This window comes from Lissotriton vulgaris, chromosome 4_1 (assembly GCF_964263255.1).
Source record: "Lissotriton vulgaris chromosome 4_1, aLisVul1.2, whole genome shotgun sequence".
Lineage (NCBI taxonomy): Eukaryota > Metazoa > Chordata > Amphibia > Caudata > Salamandridae > Lissotriton > Lissotriton vulgaris.
Genome location: NC_141691.1, coordinates 150,996,289 through 151,015,424, shown reverse-complemented (window position 1 = coordinate 151,015,424; position 19,136 = coordinate 150,996,289). Strand labels below are relative to the sequence as shown.

The window sequence follows — 19,136 nt, the reverse complement described above, 5'->3', positions numbered from 1 at the left end:
GACCGATTGTTGTTTGAGTTCAAAATGTTTAAGGCGCTTTTTAGCTTGATTAAGTTGAGATCTGAAGAAGTCGGCTTTTGCAGACTTAATTTTTTTGTTTTAAGAATTCCTGATAGCTCTAAAATGTTCTGTGGATGGTATGGATCTCCATGATCTTTCAGCCGCCTTCAGGTTACGGCATTCCGAGTTTAGGTTGGAGTTGAAGCACAAGTTACTACTTGTGTAATGATATATCTGTAAGAGACATTAGTTCGTGATAGATTCCTTATCTTAGAATATCCCCAGGCGTCAGACTGGATCCGGAAAGTTTTGCTTAGCAGTACCCCTGCCCGTCAGTAGGTGGCGTCCTGCGGCTCCCCGTCCGTCACTGGCGTCATCAGCGCCGAGATGACGTCACAAGGGTACTTATGCGCCAGCCATGCGCTGACGTCAGTTCTGTACACGACTTTCCGTGCCAGGAACGCAGAGCCATGCAAGACACAGACCATTGGTGCATAAAACTAGGGCCCTAAAAGGGGATGACCTTAACCCTAGTAATCAGTTCGCAGAGCGGGGAGGAAGGGTGGGGCGGTAAGGAATCTATCGCTAACTAATGTCTCTTACAGATATACTGTTACACAAGTAGTAACTTGTGCATCTGAAATAGACACTTTAGTGATAGATTCCTTATCTTAGAATAGATACCCCAGCAATACCAACTCCGGCGCTGGGTCTGCGAACTAGATTACACCAGAAAGTCACGCAGCACAGAACGGCCAAAGAAGCCGTCTCTCCGGACCCGACTATCAAGGCAGTAGTGCTTGGTGCAGCGAGGCCAACGTAGCTGCCTGACAAATGTCCTGCAAGGGAACGCTGCATCCCAAGGCAGTAGTGGCTGCAGTTGCCTTGGTAGAATGGGCACGCAGCCCCACAAGAGGCTCCTTCTTGGCCAAGGAGTAACATACTTTGATGCACAGAACGACCCACCGGGAGATGGTCCTTTGTGCATGGCCCGACCTTTTTTGGCACTCACGTGGCCGACAAAGAGTTTATCATCCACCCGGAACTGCTGTGTGACTGCTGCAGATAGAATGCGCGGTACAAAAGGGGGTGGCGATGGACGGAGAATCTGAATCAATCAAACACTAACACCCAGTCCAAAGATCTGGGTTTAATCCATCACCGTTCTTTAGCCACAAATGGGGGTGGGGTCGCACACTACTCACACACTGGCGGTGTCGCCCCTAAGGACTCTGGTCAATGTAGTAACGTGTTCGCGATGCATCCTCTTTCAATCTTCTATCTTCGCTGTCTTCGCCATCCCTGGACACGTGTTTCGGGGTATCACCCCTCATCAGCAGGGATAGGCAGTGTTCTGGGGTTGCCGATGGCTGCCAAGCTCCCTTGAGCTCTTGGCTGACGAGCCTGGGATCCCGCACCTACGTGCCCGAGTGGTACTATACCTGGCAGATATTGGCAGCCATCGGCAACCCCAGAACACGGCCTATCCCTGCTGATGAGGGGTAATACCCCGAAACACGTGTCCAGGGATGGCAAAGACAGCGGAAGATCGAAAGACGATGCATCGCTAACACGTAACTACACTAACCAGAGTCCTTAGGGGCGACACCGCCGATGTGTAAGTAGTGTGAGACCCCACCCCCATTTGTAACTTTAAAGCTCCCTTGATCTCTTGGTTGACGAGCCTGGGATCCCGCACCTACGTGCCCGAGTGGTACGATACCTGGCAGATATTGGCAGCCATCGGCAACCCCAGAACACGGCCTATCCCTGCTGATGAGAGGTAATACCCCGAAACACGTGTCCAGGGATGGCGAAGACAGCGGAAGATCGAAAGACGATGCATCGCTAACACGTAACTACACTAATCAGAGTCCTTAGGGGCGACACCGCCGTTGTGTGAGTAGTGTGCGACCCCACCCCCATTTGTAACTTTAAAGCTCCCTTGAGCTCTTGGCTGACGAGCCTGGGATCCCGCACCTACGCTCCCGAGTGGTACTATACCTGGCAGATATAGGCAGCCATCGGTAACCCCAGAACACGGCCTATCCCTGCTGATGAGGGGTAATACCCCGAAACACGTGTCCAGGGATGGCGAAGACAGCGGAAGATCGAAAGACGATGCATCGCTAACACGTAACTACACTAACCAGAGCCCTTAGGGGCGACACCGCCGGTGTGCGAGTAGTGTGCGACCCCACCCCCATTTGTAACTTTAAAGCTCCCTTGAGCTTTTGGCTGACGAGCCTGGGATCCCGCACCTACGCGCCCGAGTGGTACTATACCTGGCAGATATTGGCAGCCATCGGCAACCCCAGAACACGGCCTATCCCTGCTGATGAGGGGTAATACCATGAGGCACAGGGTCAGACTGATTTGCATATAGCCATGTTTGAACTGGGGTGGCAGAGTGGGCTAAAGAACGGTCTTTTGACTCGGTATGAGTGTTTGATTGATTCAGATGCTCCGTCCATCACCACCCCCTTTTGTACCGCTTTTGGCCGCCATAAGTGTGGCAGGGTATGCTCAGACGTGAGTCCCTTGCTCACTTTGCCACTGGATTCAAGCAAGCCGGGCTGAAGACGGCTGGAATGCCAGTAACCGGTCCTCGGAAGCTTGTTTCCGGTCCAGGGAAGACATGGCTTGGCAGTTCGGGCTGGACTGTTCCCATGAGGCACAGGGTCAGACTGATTTGCATATAGCCATGTCTGAACTGGGGTGGCAGAGTGGGCTAAAGAACGGTGATGGATTAAACCCAGATCTTTTGACTGGGTATGAGTGTTTGATTGATTCAGATGCTCCGTCCATCACCACCCCCTTTTGTGCCGCTTTTGGCCGCCATAAGTGTGGCAGGGTATGCTCAGACGTGAGTCCCTTGTTCACTTTGCCACTGGATTCAAGCAAGCCGGGCTGAAGACGGCTGGAATGCCAGAAACCAGTCCTCGGAAGCTTGTTTCCGGTCCAGGAAAGACATGGCTTGGCAGTTCGGGCTGGACTGTTCCCATGAGGCACAGGGTCAGACTGATTTGCATATAGCCATGTCTGAACTGAGGTGGCAGAGTGGGCTAAAGAACGGTGATGGATTAAACCCAGATCTTTTGACTGGGTATGAGTGTTTGATTGATTCAGATGCTCCGTCCATCACCACCCCCTTTTGTACCGCTTTTGGCCGCCATAAGTGTGGCAGGGTATGCTCAGACGTGAGTCCCTTGCTCACTTTGCCACTGGATTCAAGCAAGCCGGGCTGAAGATGGCTGGAATGCCAGAAACCGGTCCTCGGAAGCTTGTTTCCGGTCCAGGGAAGACATGGCTTGGCAGTTCGGGCTGGACTGTTCCCATGAGGCACAGGGTCAGACTGATTTGCATATAGCCATGTCTGAACTGGGGTGGCAGAGTGGGCTAAAGAACGGTGATGGATTAAACCCAGATCTTTTGACTGGGTAGAAGTGTTTGATTGATTCAGATGCTCCGTCCATCACCACCCCCTTTTGTACCGCAGATAGAATGCGAGCGCACGTTTTGGGTCCAGACGGTGGAGCCTCTCTTCTTCTCTGGAAGGATGCAGAGGCGGAAAGAAGGTGGGCAAAGTGATGGTCTGCCCGATGTGGAAGGGCGTGACAACCTTTGGCAAGAACCACCTTGTTCGGATGAACAGAAAGAAAAGGAGATTTAGAAGAAAGAGCCTGGAGCTCACTCACTTGTCTGGCAGAGGTGATAGCAACCAGGAAAGAAGTCTTTAAGGTGAGAAGACACAAAGGACAGTTATGAAGGGGCTCGAAGGGAGCACACATCAGAAAAGTCAAGACAAGATTTAAGTCCCACTGAGGCATTATGAAGGGCACAGGTGGAAATGTATGCGTAATGCCTATAAGGAAACGGTTAAGAACCGGGGACTTGAAAAGAGAAGGCTGATCTGGAAGCCGTAGAAAGGAAGAGATGACCGAAAGATAACCTTTAATAGTGCCCAGAGCAGAGCCCTGCTGGGCCAAAGTGAGAAGGAACAGAAGAACCTCAGAAAGAGGTGCAGAAAGGGGATCCACAGCCTTTGCTGTGCACCATGCACACAAACCTGTTCCACCTGCAGGCGTATACTGTTTTGGTGGAGGGACGCCTGGCTGCCAGAATGACATCCTAGACTTTGGAAGGAAGATCGAAAGGTGTCAACTGTCGCCGCTCAATCTCCACGCATGGAGGTGTAGGCTGGACAGGTTCGGGTGGAGGACAGTCCCCTGCTGCTGCGACAGAAGATCCTCCCGAAGAGGCAGTCGGATCGGGGGATCGACGCTCATACTAAGTAGCTCGGGATACCATACTCTTCGAGCCCAGACCGGAGCCACAAGAATGACTTGTGCCCGATCACGCCGGATCTTCTTCAGCAGAAGTGGTACAGGCGGAAAAGAGTACAACAGACCGCAACTCCACTCGCCAAGCCGAGCAAGTGCCAACTTGGAAATCCCAACGCGCAGAACTAATGACATTGAGCGTTCTCTTCGGTGGCGAATGGATCTAACCAAGGCACTCCCCATCGCTGAAAGAGACCTTGCGCCACCTCCGAGTTCAGATGCCATTCATGATCCATCAAGCACCGGCGGCTGAGTTTGTCCGCCCTGGCGTTCAGAGAACCTGCCAGGTGTTGAACCACCAAGGTAATGCTTTGTCGTTCCAGCCATGTCCAGAAGTGCAGAGCCTCCTGGCATAGGGTCCAAGACCCCAACCCGCCCAGTTTGTTGCAATTCCACATGGCGGTGGTGTCCGTGAACACCTGCACTACATTTCCCTGGACAGAGGGAAGGAATACCTTCAGTGCAAGTCGGATCGCCCGCAGCTCCAGAAGGTTGATATGGAGCCGGGACTCCGCCGGAGACCAGAGGCCTCTGATCTCTGCCTCTCCCAAGTGACCTCCCCATCCCAGGAGGGACGAATCCGTCACCACTGTGTACTCCGGTGGAGGAGGGAGAGGGATCTGCCACTGACCCAATCGTGATTTGCGAGCCACCACTGCAACTGTCATGCAGTGCCCTCCGAGAACTGAACATGGTCGGACAGGTTGCCCTGATGTTGCGCCCACTGGAACTTCAGGTCCCACTGCAGTGTCCGCATATGCCATCTTGCATGTTGCACTAGCAGCATGCAGGAGGGTATCAGGCCCAGGAGCCGTAGGGTCATCCTGACCGAAACCCAGGATAGAGGCTGAAAGATCGGAATCATAGCCTGAATATCCCGGACTCGCTGCTCGGGAGGATAAACCCTCAACAACGTCGAATCCAGAACCGCTCCGATGAAAGGGAGCTTTTGGGAGGGACTCAGGTGCGACTTTGGCACGTTGATGAAGAACCCCAGCAAGTGCAGGAGGTCGGCGGTAGTCTAAAGGTGGTTGACTGCCTGGGGCGCGCCCGCTTTCAACAACCAGTCGTCGAGGTAGGGGAAGACTGACACCATGGACCTGCGCAGATGAGCTGCGACCACCGCCATCACCTTCGTCAACACCCAAGGTGCGCTGGTAAGGCCGAAGGGGAGCACGGCAAACTGAAAATGCTCCTGGCCCACCATGAACCGTAGGTAACGAATGTGGGCCGGCAGGACAGGAATGTGAAAATAAGCATCCTGCAAGTCCAATGCTACCATCCAGTCTCCAGGGTCAAGGGCAGCCCAGGCCTGAGCCAAAGTCAACATCTTGAACTTTTCCTTCCGGAGGAACCGATTGATGTACCGGAGTTCCAAGATAGGGTGCAGACCCCCTTGTCCTTCTTGGAGACCAGAAAGTAGTGGGAATAACAACCACTCCCCACTTCCGGGCCCAGCAAGCACTCAATGGCGCCCTTGGCCAAGAGGGCTGTGACCTCCTGTCGTAGAAGAGCCAAACGATCGCCCAACAAGCGGTGAAACTGAGGTGGCATGGCCGGAGGGGAGTAACCCTGGCATATCATCTGCAGCACCCATTTGTCCGATGTAACTTCTCGCCAGTGGTGGAGGTGGTGGCGGACCCTGCCACCCACCAGCGTGGGGTGCTCCCTGACGCTCTGATTATGAAGGCTTAGATGTGGAAGCAGCGGGGGCAGAGGTAGACTGACCCGCACGCTGGTTCCCAGACCCGCCCCTGAAAAAGCCACGGCTCCGCTAAGGCTAGTTCTGCACAGGCTTGCTGGAGGAGCGCGCCTTAGTGCCTCTGCCCTGGCCACGAAAGGAACAGAAGCCAGGAGTGGCAGGGGTCTTTGTGGAAAGGCCCAAGAACTTGGCCGCGGCCCTTGAGTCCTTAAATCACTCTAAACGCACTGCCGGCCTTATCGCCAAAGAGTCGGGAGCCATCAAAGGGCATGTCCATGAGCAAGCCCTGAACATCGGGCGGGAACCCGGTTGAAAACAATCAGGCGTGGCACCGCAACCCCACAATTGTGAAAATTGCTCTGCCCAACATATCAGCGGTGTCCAAACCACACCTGATGGCAAACTTAGCCGCATCCTTCCCTCAACAATCGCTTGGGAAAGGACAGCCTGGACCTCCTCAGAACACTGAGGCAAGACCTGAGCCACGGAATCCCACCCTGCGTGGGAGTAAGGGCCCAACAAACAGGCGGTGTTAACCGACCGCAGCCCCAAGCTGGCCGAGGAGAACAACCTCTTGCCAAATTGTTCCAGCATTTTAGAGTCCTTATCCGATGGAGCTGTGGGAAAGGCACTCTGCGACGTTGAGACCTGAATGACCAGGCTCTCAGGCGTAGGGTGAGTGGTCAGGAAGGCGAGATCACCCGGCGCCTGGCGACGTTTTTATCCACCGGCGCCCCTGTGGCCGGCCTCAACCAAGTGCCCAGAAGGACTTTGGTAAGGCCCTCATTGAAAGGAAGCAGCGGCTCCGACGATGTAGACGCCGTTTGGAGCACCTCTGTGAGGAGCACCTCTGTGAGGAGGTTGGCTTGGAGGCCACTGTAGGGAGGTCGAGATTAAGAGCCTCTGCAGCCCGATGCAGCACCAGGGTGTAGGAAGCACCTTCCTCCATAGCAGGCGGAGGAGAGGCAAACTCCGGGTCAGAAGAAACGTCAAGTTCTCCCACGTCTTCCAGGTCACCCATCGAATCTTGCTCTGAGTCACATTGCCGGGCAAGGGCGTCCTCGGATCCGTCCCTGTCGTCTTCAGCCTCCGGCATGTAGGTGGCTGGTCGAGGCAGCAGAGCCGGCGTCGGAGATGGGACGAACAGCGCCAGGAATGGCGCCGAAAACAGCGCAGGTCGGGGCCGGCACCTAATTTGGGTCCCAGTCCAGAATAAAATGGTCCGGGAACCAGGGCAGAGGTGGGATAAACGGCACCCAGTGCGGCGCTGGGGGTGGAACCGAGGGCGGGGCCGGGGGCGCTGCACCTCGTGGCGCAGGATCCTGTGGTGCCGGAGCCAGTGGCGGAGCAGCCAGACCAGTAGGATCTGGACACGGGTCCGTGGGGCCCAAAGGCGCGCAGGCGGTAGCCGGGGGCCTAAAAAGGTGGTCCATGGCAGCAAGAAACTCTTGCATCTGTTCGGGAGTCGCCGACGGACCCGAGTATAGCGGGTAGGCCGTGGGACTCCCCGGCTTCAGAGGAGCAGCAGGGGCGGAGTCCCTGTCCCCCTCGTCTACCTTCGGGGAGCAACGGGGGAACAGAGGAGAGCGAACACGCTTCTTCAACTTCTTTTTATGGCGTCGCTTACTGGAATCCGAGGGTGAAGACTTAGAGCCCGAAGAGCGACGGCTCCGGTCCCAGGAACGACCCCTAGAACTGGAGCGACAGTGAGAGGAATGCTGGACCTCCAGCAATTTCCAACGCCGCTCCCGCAAGGCCTTCGGGGCAATGGCACGACAGTCTCGGCAGTCCCGGGAGTCGTGGTCGGTCTCCAGGCAGTAGAGGCACACATCGTGTGGGTCCGCCACCGACATGTTACAGCGGTACGACCCACAAGACTTGAAGCCGGGCATCCCTACGTGCACCAGGAGAAAAAAGTGAGGAGACAAAAGAGTAGTCAAAAAGTGACTAAGGTACGTGCTCAATCCGGATCTGCGCTTGCTGGCGCGGAGAAAGAAAGAACTCATGTCAGCGTGCATGGGTGGCGCCTAAGTACCCTCCGTGACATCATCTCGGCACTGACGACGCCAGTGACTGATGCAGAGCCGCAGGACGCCACCTACTGACGCGCAGGGGTACTGCTAAGCAAAACTTTCCGGATCCAGTTTGACGCCTGGGGATATTCAAAGGTAAGGAATCTATCACCAACATGTCTCTTTCAGATCCAAGGTTTGGAAATTTTGTGGGAGACACTTTTATGTTGTAAAGGGGCTAAATCATCCATGACACCAGAAATAGAAGAATTATAAAAAATCAGTGAGGATATGAACGTCCTTCAAGTCTGCTAGGGAAGACAAGGCATTTTTGTAAGGGGTAGCTAGTTCTTCAGAGGTCCCATTTCCATTGCTTCGTTTTCATGGGCTGGACCCGGTTTACCGACACCTTCCTGTTGATGAAGAGGATGCAGTAGTGGTCGGACCAATCGCATGGGGTAAAGGAGTCCAGTGTGTTGGTGTTATCTTTGGCTATTATGAGGTCCAGAGTTTCATCCTTGTTGTGAGTTTTGCTATCACAGAATTGTGTCAGTTCTTGATCCAAAAGGAATGATTTGAGAAAATATACTATGTGATCATTAGGGTTAGACCAGTGTAGGTTAAAATCTCCCAGGAAATTTGGGACACGAGAGGGTCGTTATTGGAAGGGTTGATTTCCATTAAGTGCTCAATGAAGGGCAGATTGTCTCTCGGGGTGGTGGAATGAATGTAATTTGCAGACCGGGCACGTTTTGCATGATATGGTGATGCATCGATATTCACAGGAGAACGGAGTGGGGGTTTCTGATTGTGAGACCAAGAGTGTGTTTCTGTGTATACAGGTTATTCCTCCACCCTGTTTTCAAGAATCTGTCCATACAAATTATGTCATACTTAGGTGGGACTAGAAGGTCAAGGGTAGGGGATAAAAGAGCAATTTAGCCAGGCTCCTGTGAGGACAATGATATCCAGTTTGTTAGTCAGGATGAGATCATAGAAATTGGTGGCGTGTTTACTAGCTGATCTGCAGTTGAGAAGTACGCATTTCAGTTGGTCAGTCAACTGAGGAGTAGGAGTCTGGAGGATAAGAACCCGTTTGAGGTTTTTGCTAATAATCCATCTGGATGTCTATGTATCCATCGGAACAGTCCTTCATGGTGGCAGTGACCCTAACAGCCAATCAGTCTGCCTCCTCAGACCTCTGTGTTAATATGAAAGGTTTGCCCGATTCTTGGCTGGGAACTTAATACTTACCATAACGGATACATTTCAAGTAAAAGTAAAACCACTGCAGTGCGTGCCGTTGAAGAGGAAGGTGACCCGGGGATGGGGCATAGGGTGCCACTGCCGTTTTGGTGTGACTACCCCACTCCTCAATCTGCCTCACTGTTATTCCCCATCCTTCACAGGAAATGGGGCATCTGGAGTTATAATTTATAACCGCTTAAAATTGCAACAGTATCCACTAATCTGCACTCTACAACGCATCCTACCCATGACTTTTAACAACCGTAGACTACAATGTCGCTGGATGTGGATAATTCAAAGGCATTGAGCAAGAGAGGTCTATACCGCCCATGATGCAGAGTCATATTGAGAAATTTAACTTTTAAAATATACATTTTTGCAGACAAATAAAATGTTCATAATTTGCAAATAGGCTAGCATACAGTTAGTTTAACAGACATTGGGCTTTTGTTCTACAAATATTATGAAGATGAATGTCTTGGAGAAACATTAAGGGATTTTCTTTACATGAAGACAACCCATACAGGAGAATCCATAACTTACCAAGTGAGCTCTCCTGTACAAGGAAAACTACATTATGTATTCACAAATAAAGCACGCAGAGTTCAACAAGTAATGCAGATTAGAATTGTTTTTAATTTCCAGTTCTAGAGCACAGCAACAGGGGAACAGAATAGTGCAAAAATAATTTTTCTGTTACAAAAGGACTCATTATAAAAAGTAACCAATATAAAAAGACATTGATTTTTGTCCAGCAAATACAGCTTGTGTAGTTCAACACAGTATCCACATTCTCTCTGCAATGGATCCAAATGCTGGTATGAATGACTTGCATACAATTCTCTTTTGAAATGCTGCTTCAGCTAAAGAAAACAGAATGTTGCCCAGGCTTAGAACAACAATATTGGTCTATGAGGATCTTTAATATTGGTCAGACCCAATTGGGTCTCAATAACATGTTTGATCCACCTGGAAAGCAATGGATTGAAAGCCTTTGAACAACTCAAGTTACGCAAACGGTTGTGCGTAGAAGGGCACAGCCTTGTAATGGTAACTACTAACTATTGGAGGCCTTTGAGGCCAGAATTGGACTTGTCTTTTTGTTAGTAGTTTTATTGTAAATAGTCTGTGATGTCACATTTTGTATATGTAGCTATATGGCACCCTGACAAAGTGCTAAATGGTGTATATGGCTAAGGGCAGCTTACTTCAAAACTCATTCCCCAGCATTTAAAAGAATGTATATAAACGCCCAGCAGAAAGAGATGATATACTTTTATATGTATATATATATGTAGTGTAGTACATGAACACTTGATATACATGTATATGCTTAACCTTCCCTTAACACTGGTCCTGCCTTCATTTTAGGATACAGTTGTTCTTTATAAAGTAAGACTTAGCTTCTGCTGCAACATTCAAAAGTTTTTTTTAAAAAGGACAGGGATAGCAAACAAACAGGATTGTTACCTAAAATACTACAGATCAATCACAGGCTTAAACATTCAATCTCTGCATGCAGTTCTCACGTGAAATATTTGTACCACTAAAGCACGTTGGCACAGTGTGTCTTTGTAATAAAGGTTATTACAAGTCAATGCATGCAAAGATCCTTGCACATTCTCTACTGACATCAGTTCCCAGGTTTTCAAGAAAAGCCTGGGAACTGGAAGAAGGCATTCTTACAACATTCCTAAGTGCAATGAGACTTGCATCCTGATTTAGAAAACAAATCAGTGGAGATGAAGAATTACAAGTTATAGATGGTAGGTAACGTCCCGGTGCTTCTAACGGACGGGGACTTCAATGGACAACACATGGGCACTTCTTGTGCTGGTAATTCACCACCAGGTATTTAAGTTCCAGGACAGACATGTCCTTATATATAGGGGAGGGAACAGAAGTGTACTTCTCCCACCTATCCCATAAGGTGTCCGTTTTAAGCACTAGGACAATCCAGCATATAAAAGAGTAAAAAGCACACAATCACAGAGGACTTAAGCTGTGATGACACCTCTGGAATACTAAAAATATATGAACTCAATGTACAAAAAAAATGAGCATGAAACGTGTACAAAAACTTTGCAAAAAATATGACTTTTGAAACTCCAGAAGCACCACACTATTGTTCAAAAGTTTATAACAAATATCTCCTACAATACTGCCGAGCACTGCTCAGATGAGTAACGTTCCGCCTATCATTCTTCACACAGGACACAAGTATTTAAATTACTAAAAATAAAGCAAACCCTGTACATGTGACATGCTAATATGTGGACAGTGCCTAACATGGATAGACTTTGATCCCGCGGCTGAGACAAACATCCGCATTTGTCGAAGGGGCCTTATTTGATGGATCAGCAGTGCAGATTAAAATACAAATATGTGGCTTTCATAAGCTTTTTTTGGCGTAAACTAGAAGATGTCTGCATTGCAATAAAAACTGACAGACATGTGGTGCATCATACAATAAAAGGAAAATATGATACATTAAAGAGTAACCACAGACAGACAAATATAATTTACAGTACATTAGTGCATATTTACAACATGTACAACTAAAGCTGCCTTAGTTTCTGGTCAACAGGTATACGGTATTATTTAAATATTTTGTTTTCTGAACCATGTGTATAGGAACAACATACTCAATATGTTAAAAGAAAAAAAAAATGCAAATTTGAACTGTGTATTCCGATAGAGACAATGATTTCAAATTGCTCAAGAGAGATCAGTGGTATACCATAGTGGGTGTTAACTCAGTAATGCAAATGTATCATTTATACACTTACTTTCTATAAAATAAAACAAGACCTCTCAGAAAAAGTTCAACAAAAGCTTCCACCTGATGGATCCCAAGATCTGTGGGCATTAATAATTGGACTGTGTTTGGCTCAATAAATAAGGATACAGATGTCAATTCACCAGTGTCTAAGGGGCATGGACTTTACACGCCATAATTCAAGAAACAACATTACACGACATTTCACCTCAATTACATCTTAACAATTGGCATGGTACAGCTTTTGACCATGATGGACTCATAGGGGAGATGGTACATAAATTACATTTTTAAGAATAAAACTGATGAAGAACGCTGAAAAGAAGTGGAACACAGGGATTGATGTTACAATTATTGAGTGCACTCTATGTTTAAGGGCCCGGGCATCAGTAACTCATCCATAGAATCCTTTGCCATCAGTTTCTTGCACGTTGCACAACTGGCCTCATCTTACTTTCAAGGGTTCTAGATTGTCAAGCAATAGCTTCCTACCAAAGTCAGTCTGACTGGGAGGCTCCATAATTGTTGTAGAAGAAGCTAAGGAAGCTCAGGCTTTTGACGTCGCCTTGAACGGTACCCAGAACCAATAGCATGGTTATGGCTTTCTTTACACTTTTAGTCTGTTGAGGACCTAATGAGAGCAAGGTGCATGGTAAGAGTCTCAGCTCTTTCTGGAAGAGTGAGTACCATTGGAATAAGAGTGAAAGCATGAACCCTGAAATTCCAATGGCTTAATTTAAATACAGGAAGTGTTCCAAACCAAGAGGGAATGCACAATATACAGGGACAAAAACGATGACATGTTTTTTTTTTTAATTTTAATACATGGCAAAGGAAAATTATGGAAATCGAGTCAAAATGATTCAGTGGGTAGCTAGACACCTTAACTTAAGCTGCCCAGAAGTTAAACATCACCAATGAAGACTTGTGATCTTTCATAAGTCCATGGCTCAGTGATTTATCTGCCAGTGATTGAAAACTACAACATAAAGCGGAAATTTGTGGGTGGAAAGGCACTATTCAGAATCGACTTACTTCAAGCGTGTTTTAAGAATTTGAGAGAGTGCCATATGACAAGGAGGCACAAAAACAAGTCCCAAGGAGCAATGCATGTATGGTTTAATCAGTAATAGTTGGGCTCTTACCAACTAATAAAAACAAGACCAATGTTTAGCTACAATGAGCTTGACATAAAAAAAAATATGATTATTCAAATAAGCAATGATTCTACTATATATGGTTATGAGGGGGCTTGGTGCCTCAGGCATACTTGTTTGCTGTACAATCTGATGCCTATATTTCCTAAGATGTTTAGAGGGTCTGAATCACAGAGCGTTTTGTGCACCTCTTCAACAAACGAACACAAATACATGCATTTGACACAGCATATCTCAATCCTGACTCGCGAAATAATTATTGGTGAAATTGCAGCCTTGCACTTGTTGAAAACTAGGACTATCACAGGTTTCCAGGACTATGTCAGAAATTCTTTCAGATTTCCATAAAAATTGGAAATGGGTTGCAAATGCTCGCATTATGATCCAAGCATAAATCTCTGACGTTTCTTCCCAACCTTTTGTGAATTTGGCCCAAGGTGAAAAATAATGCTGGTATTTGAAGTAACATGGAAGCATCCAAATTAAGCTGCATTAAAAAGAAGACCCAAGGCATAATGGAGCCAACCCCCCAGCTATAGAGGTGACAATCTCCAATATATTTTCCTTTCAATTTAAATAATGTTTCTATGTGCGAGCCTATGTAGTCAACCCCAAGTGAATGGCTGGGTACTTGGTGGTTTCTGTATCACTTGCAATTTTTCGACCATACATCTTTGACTGTCAAAGTGCTAACATGATGGATCCTCACCAGACTGCTAAGGTAGTGGACAACGCTACCCATGCCCATATATCTTCAATACATGTCACACATTCCATTTCTTAGAATCACCGAGCTACAAATGGCAAGGGGTGGGAATGTGTTCTTTTTGGCCTTGTATTCTAGTACTACAAATTTCAAGAAACTGGAAAAATGTGGTTGTAGTTAAAACAATCATTCCCCTTCTAGATATTTGAAGTTCCCTCTGTAAACTGCACATAATGCAATTGATGTGCTCTGAATCTGGACGAGAATACAAAATAGTGTCATTTTTGGGTATAGCACCCACGAGAAAAGGTATCTAACAGTTGTTTGATAAAATGACACCAAATGGCCTTGTGTACCCTTGCTTATCCACAATGAATCTGTTAATGATAAATTAGAATTCACATAGTATTACATCTCAGATTTTCCCGACAAATCTGTAAATAGTAAAATAGCCTTCATATAGTATAATGTCCTAGCATATCTGCAACCTGTAGCAGGCCACCTATTTTGAGGCCAGGCACTCAATCTGAGAAGCTTTCCACATTTGTTGTTAAAATAACTCTCAAACCTGAAGTCCTATACACTACCTAATTTCCTGTTCTTTGAATGGGACTTAGGATGCCTCATGGCCAGCACTGGCATATATATATCCTCATTCTAAGACACTTGTAAAGAGACTCAAAATGTGTGTCTACATAAAAAGATTCCTTTAACACGAAGAAGCTAGGCCTGGGATGTTTTTAAAAAAACTGAAGATGGCATATTAACGACCGTTTCATACAGGTTCATCTATTCTACCCAAATATAACTTTGGAAACATATTACTGGGTACAGATTCGCTCAGCCAACATGGTATAATCATATGCATGCACAGATTCCTTAAGCCAATGAGATTATTAATAAGATTCCGATACAGATTCAGTAGGTCGCATTGTAACTAACAAGACGCCTGTAAGGTTCCTGTAGTCGGTGGGAGTTACAAATAAGGTGCACATACAGATTCCTTCAGCCAATGGGGTTACAAACGAGATGGTTGGACAGGCTCTTTCACCCACTGGAAAATTACATGAATGTACCAACAAAGTCCTCCATACAATGGATGTGCAAGTTAAACAAACGGATTCCTTCATTTGAGTGTGCTATGCATCCAATGCCAAAAACAGATTCATTAGCGAAGGAAAGCATGACTGGGGTGTATTTGCAGAAAAATTTACTTTAAGAAGAGTAAATTAAAAGTACCAACATGTGCATGTGTATGCCTTCGGTAAATAGGGGAAACTGGAATATATAGATTCCTTCCGAAATAAATAGGATAACGATATTAAACATATGCAACATCCTCAATATAGTTCTGGGATGAAGAACTTCAATCCTTTAGCCAATCAAAGATACGAAGTAGGGGGCAACAGTAAAGTTTGTAAATAAAAGAACAACATATAACATGGTGTTAATCAACAGGGAAGATGAGTTGTGCCTACTACAATATGGTACTAGAGTGTGATTCTTTCCAATGTCAAGTAAGGTGGATCCTTAGAAATTACTTGCCGGTTCGGAATCATCAGAACAGTCAAAATACCTATGCAAAAAACATTTTAGTGGGGAGCATCACCCCATAATGCTTCTCACCAGGACCTAAGCAGGAGGCCAGGAACATGGCAGAGCAGAAGTGCATTGCACTGTGATACTCTTGGCACTGGCTGACAAATTAGTTAAGACCACTAACAGGCATGATCTAGGGACAATTCACTGATGTACATTTGTTCAATGCCTTCTGATCTAATGTCCCCTCGGCCCACAAAGGGACCTAAAAATAGAAAGCTGCTCTCTTGATTCAGTTGTTCTCCTAATTCAAAAGTTAGTAACTCAGTCACCTCTTGAAGATCCAGAATACACATTGTTATATATAAGTGGGACCTGTGAGATGTCCCACATCACCAGGATGCTTGGCAGTACCCATAATGCTTTGTTCGATCATGCCTACTTATGGCATAAAGGATTCAAAGCCAATGAGCAGTTTATATTTTCTAATAAATTACAATACATAATAGCAAATATTTTTTTGAATCACTATAAAAAAATAATGTGACGCTTGTTCCTTCTTCTGTAAATGTTCATATGTAGCTGTAATTATATTCCTCCTTGCAGAGAAAGACCCAAGTGTCCAGGTGCAACTTCAGATGAGATACTCCACCATTTCCCCGTCTGAAGGGTCCTGCCCAAGAGACTGAGTAGGGTTTTTTCTGTCCAAAGTGCTGCTCTGGTAACCTGCACCATCTATGTTTAAGAAGAGAATAATTAGTCAGAAAGGCGGGCAAAATAGCAGCATTATCGGCAATGCAATAAACAATTAACTTTTTTTTAATGTAGTTGGCGACTTCCTTTCTATACTAGAATGAAATAGAAAATAAGCAACATTTATACTGGGGGGAAATTTCAAGAAGTCCACCTATCGGAATTTTTGCTGCATGTGAAAGAGAAAACGGAGCTGGCTCCAAATAGCAAAGGCCACTCCCGGTGGCCAGAGAAAGCCAGCCATAACTACTGGACATGTCTAACAGGCATTTTGTCCATGGGGATCCGGCACAGAAGAGGGTCTTCAGGCACATCCTATGTCATAAGGGCAAGAGCTCAGGATTCAGGACACTAACAAGGTAAGACCCAAATGCATTGTTACAAAAACCAAAGAAATGGAGGATAAATCTCTGTTAAAGTGGCATTTGGTGTCCAGAAAACACCAATGTGATATATACTGCTGCACTCAGTCGTTCCAGGTTATGGGTGCCCAACTCCCTAGGTTAATCGTTCCAAAACCTTTAATATATGAGAATTCACACGGAGGTGAGCGAGGCACGCAGTAAAATGTAGCTATCACTCAATTATTCCAAGTCTCAACATTGCCCTGAAGACAAAACACGTTTTCTGTGTTGTCCTTTATACTGAAAATTCAGGAATGAAATAAAGACTAAAAAAAACACAGAGAGTGAGAGGGTCACAGGGATATTTAAAGACCTGCCCTGGGACATCCCCTATTCTATATATGTAAAACGCAGAAAACCAGGGGGTCTCACAAGGAGCTCTTTAGTAAGCTTCTGGAGGCCCGACTCCTTAATTAAGTGTGTCTTGGGCACCAAATCCTTTAAAACCTCAAAATATGTAAAGAACACAAGCAAACGAAAAACAAGGACGCAAGTGATTGTTGGTGAGACTCAAAAGTCAGTGGATTCCCATCAAACTGTTGTGATGATCAATCTTCTCATTTGGTCCTCCAACCATTGGGATGGTATGTCTCTCGATCATTGAGACTATTATCCATACCCGCTGTATCAGACTCAAAAATGGGTCAAGCGCACAATCACATTCCGATCATAAGAGAAGTAATCAGTGGGAATAGTGCAGTACAAAAAATATATACAAAAAAGTGGTGAGATAAAATAGGGTAAATAGTCCAGGAAAGATAGTATTTTATTTAAGTAGTGACTCTGCCCCTAATTAAAAACCAAGAACAGTGCAACAAAACAGTTTTGACCAAATAACTGTCAATGGGCCAACATGTTTCCGCCAAATAGGAAACCGTCCCACGGCTTTCTTCAGGGCCTCTGCTCTATATGTATTGCTACTGCATGAAAGTGATAATACTACTTACAACAAGCATTTGCAATGCAATAGGCCTGGCAGCATTAAAGTTTGAGTTACTGGCATTGTAAATGACAATGCTTTGCATTAATTTTTTTTAATTTGCAATTGGTATATAAACATTGTTTGTGAATGGTTAGCTGTTGCTTATGCTAAGCTAAGTTGGCAGTAATATAGAGTGCTAGTCTTGCTTGTTATAAGCATGCTGATTTAAAGCGCTCTGATACTTGCGGGTAAAGTTTGCGCTATATAAAAGTGAAAACTAATAAATAAATAAACAAGCCGGTACTAAGGGTGAACTAACAAGCCTATTTACAAATCAGAAGCCATCATTTAAAAAAAACAATGAAACAGGCCAATAACAAATATGGGCAGAGTGGGCGGGGCTTCAAGTACATACTCCAATACAGCATGCCTCACAGAGCAGCGCATGCTCTGCCCAGGCTGGACCTAAAAAACTGTAGAAAAAGAATGGTGCGGCAGTACCAGTGACTGACAGTGCCCACACTCAGAACAGCAATGGTACTAGGGACTGTCAGGGTGCATGATAACTGGACACTGCCTGCAGCCCTCCAGCACCTGGCTATCCCTGCATCCCTCTGCATGCTGGCCAATCCTGCCTGCCTCCTGGGCGAGTATGTCAAGGCCTGAGAGCCTCAGGTAGCAGATCATTCCTAAAAAACCTACACATGCTGGACATCGCTACCTGACTCTAGTACCTGGTCATTAATCCCTACCTGCCTCCAGTACCCGGTAATAAATCCGTACCTGCGTCCAGTACCTGGCCATCCATCCCTGCCTGCCTCAAGTACCTGTCGTCCATATTGCCTGCCTTCAGTACCTGTCATCCATTCCTGCCTCCCTTCAGTACCTGTCATCCATTCCTGTCTGCCTCCAGAACCTGTTCATCCATACCTATCAGCCTCCAGTACCAGGTCACCCATCTCTGCCTGAGTGGCCTATGTTTTTCGTTGGATTCGAGGCTGGTGCTGTCCAATGCCCTGCTTGGGGAACAACACAACTTCTAGTTTTGATTCCACCCCATGCCCCTTTTTCCACCATCCTTCGCTTCTCTCTCATTGTCTCAGTCCTTCAAACTCTTTGTCATCCCTGCTTTCTCTCTTTGTCTCCCTTGTTCTACCTTTGTCTTCTTTCTTCACTCTCTCCTTATCTGTTTTTTTCGCTCTTGCGCGAGGTCAACGTTTGACGTTGAAAACGGAGTGGCACTGCCCACCACCTGGAGCACCCCGCACAAATTAGGTACTAGCGTTGATAGCATCAAAGTGAAGCTTTGCATTGTTCTCTGGGTCCGGTGTATGCAGGACCCATCACAAATTAACCTCTTATATATCTTTAAAAAAGAAACAGGCCCAACGCCTTTTCCCAATCTTGCCTGTATTGTTTCTCAGCTTGTATTTTTTTACGTTTATTTTATCATCCCAAACCTGGCCGCTTTTAATTTCAGACTTTTTCATAGAAAATCGTGAGATCCTGTAACAGAGTCCTAGAAATGTTTGTAAACACAGATTCAAAGTTACGAATTCACATTGTTTACA

The 19,136-nt window shown here is 46.5% G+C and overlaps 1 protein-coding gene across 1 annotated transcript in view; it reads right to left on the bottom strand.

Moving 5' to 3' along the window:
• Window positions 1-9,921: 9,921 nt before the first annotated feature.
• The window catches only part of AMOT (angiomotin), a 240,953-nt gene continuing 231,738 nt past the window's right edge, over window positions 9,922-19,136 (bottom strand). Inside the window, exon 13 of the mRNA XM_086918416.1 lies at window positions 9,922-16,221. Coding sequence (XP_086774542.1) covers window positions 16,121-16,221 — 101 coding nt within the window. The 3' untranslated portion in view covers window positions 9,922-16,120. The remainder of the gene's footprint in view (window positions 16,222-19,136) is intronic.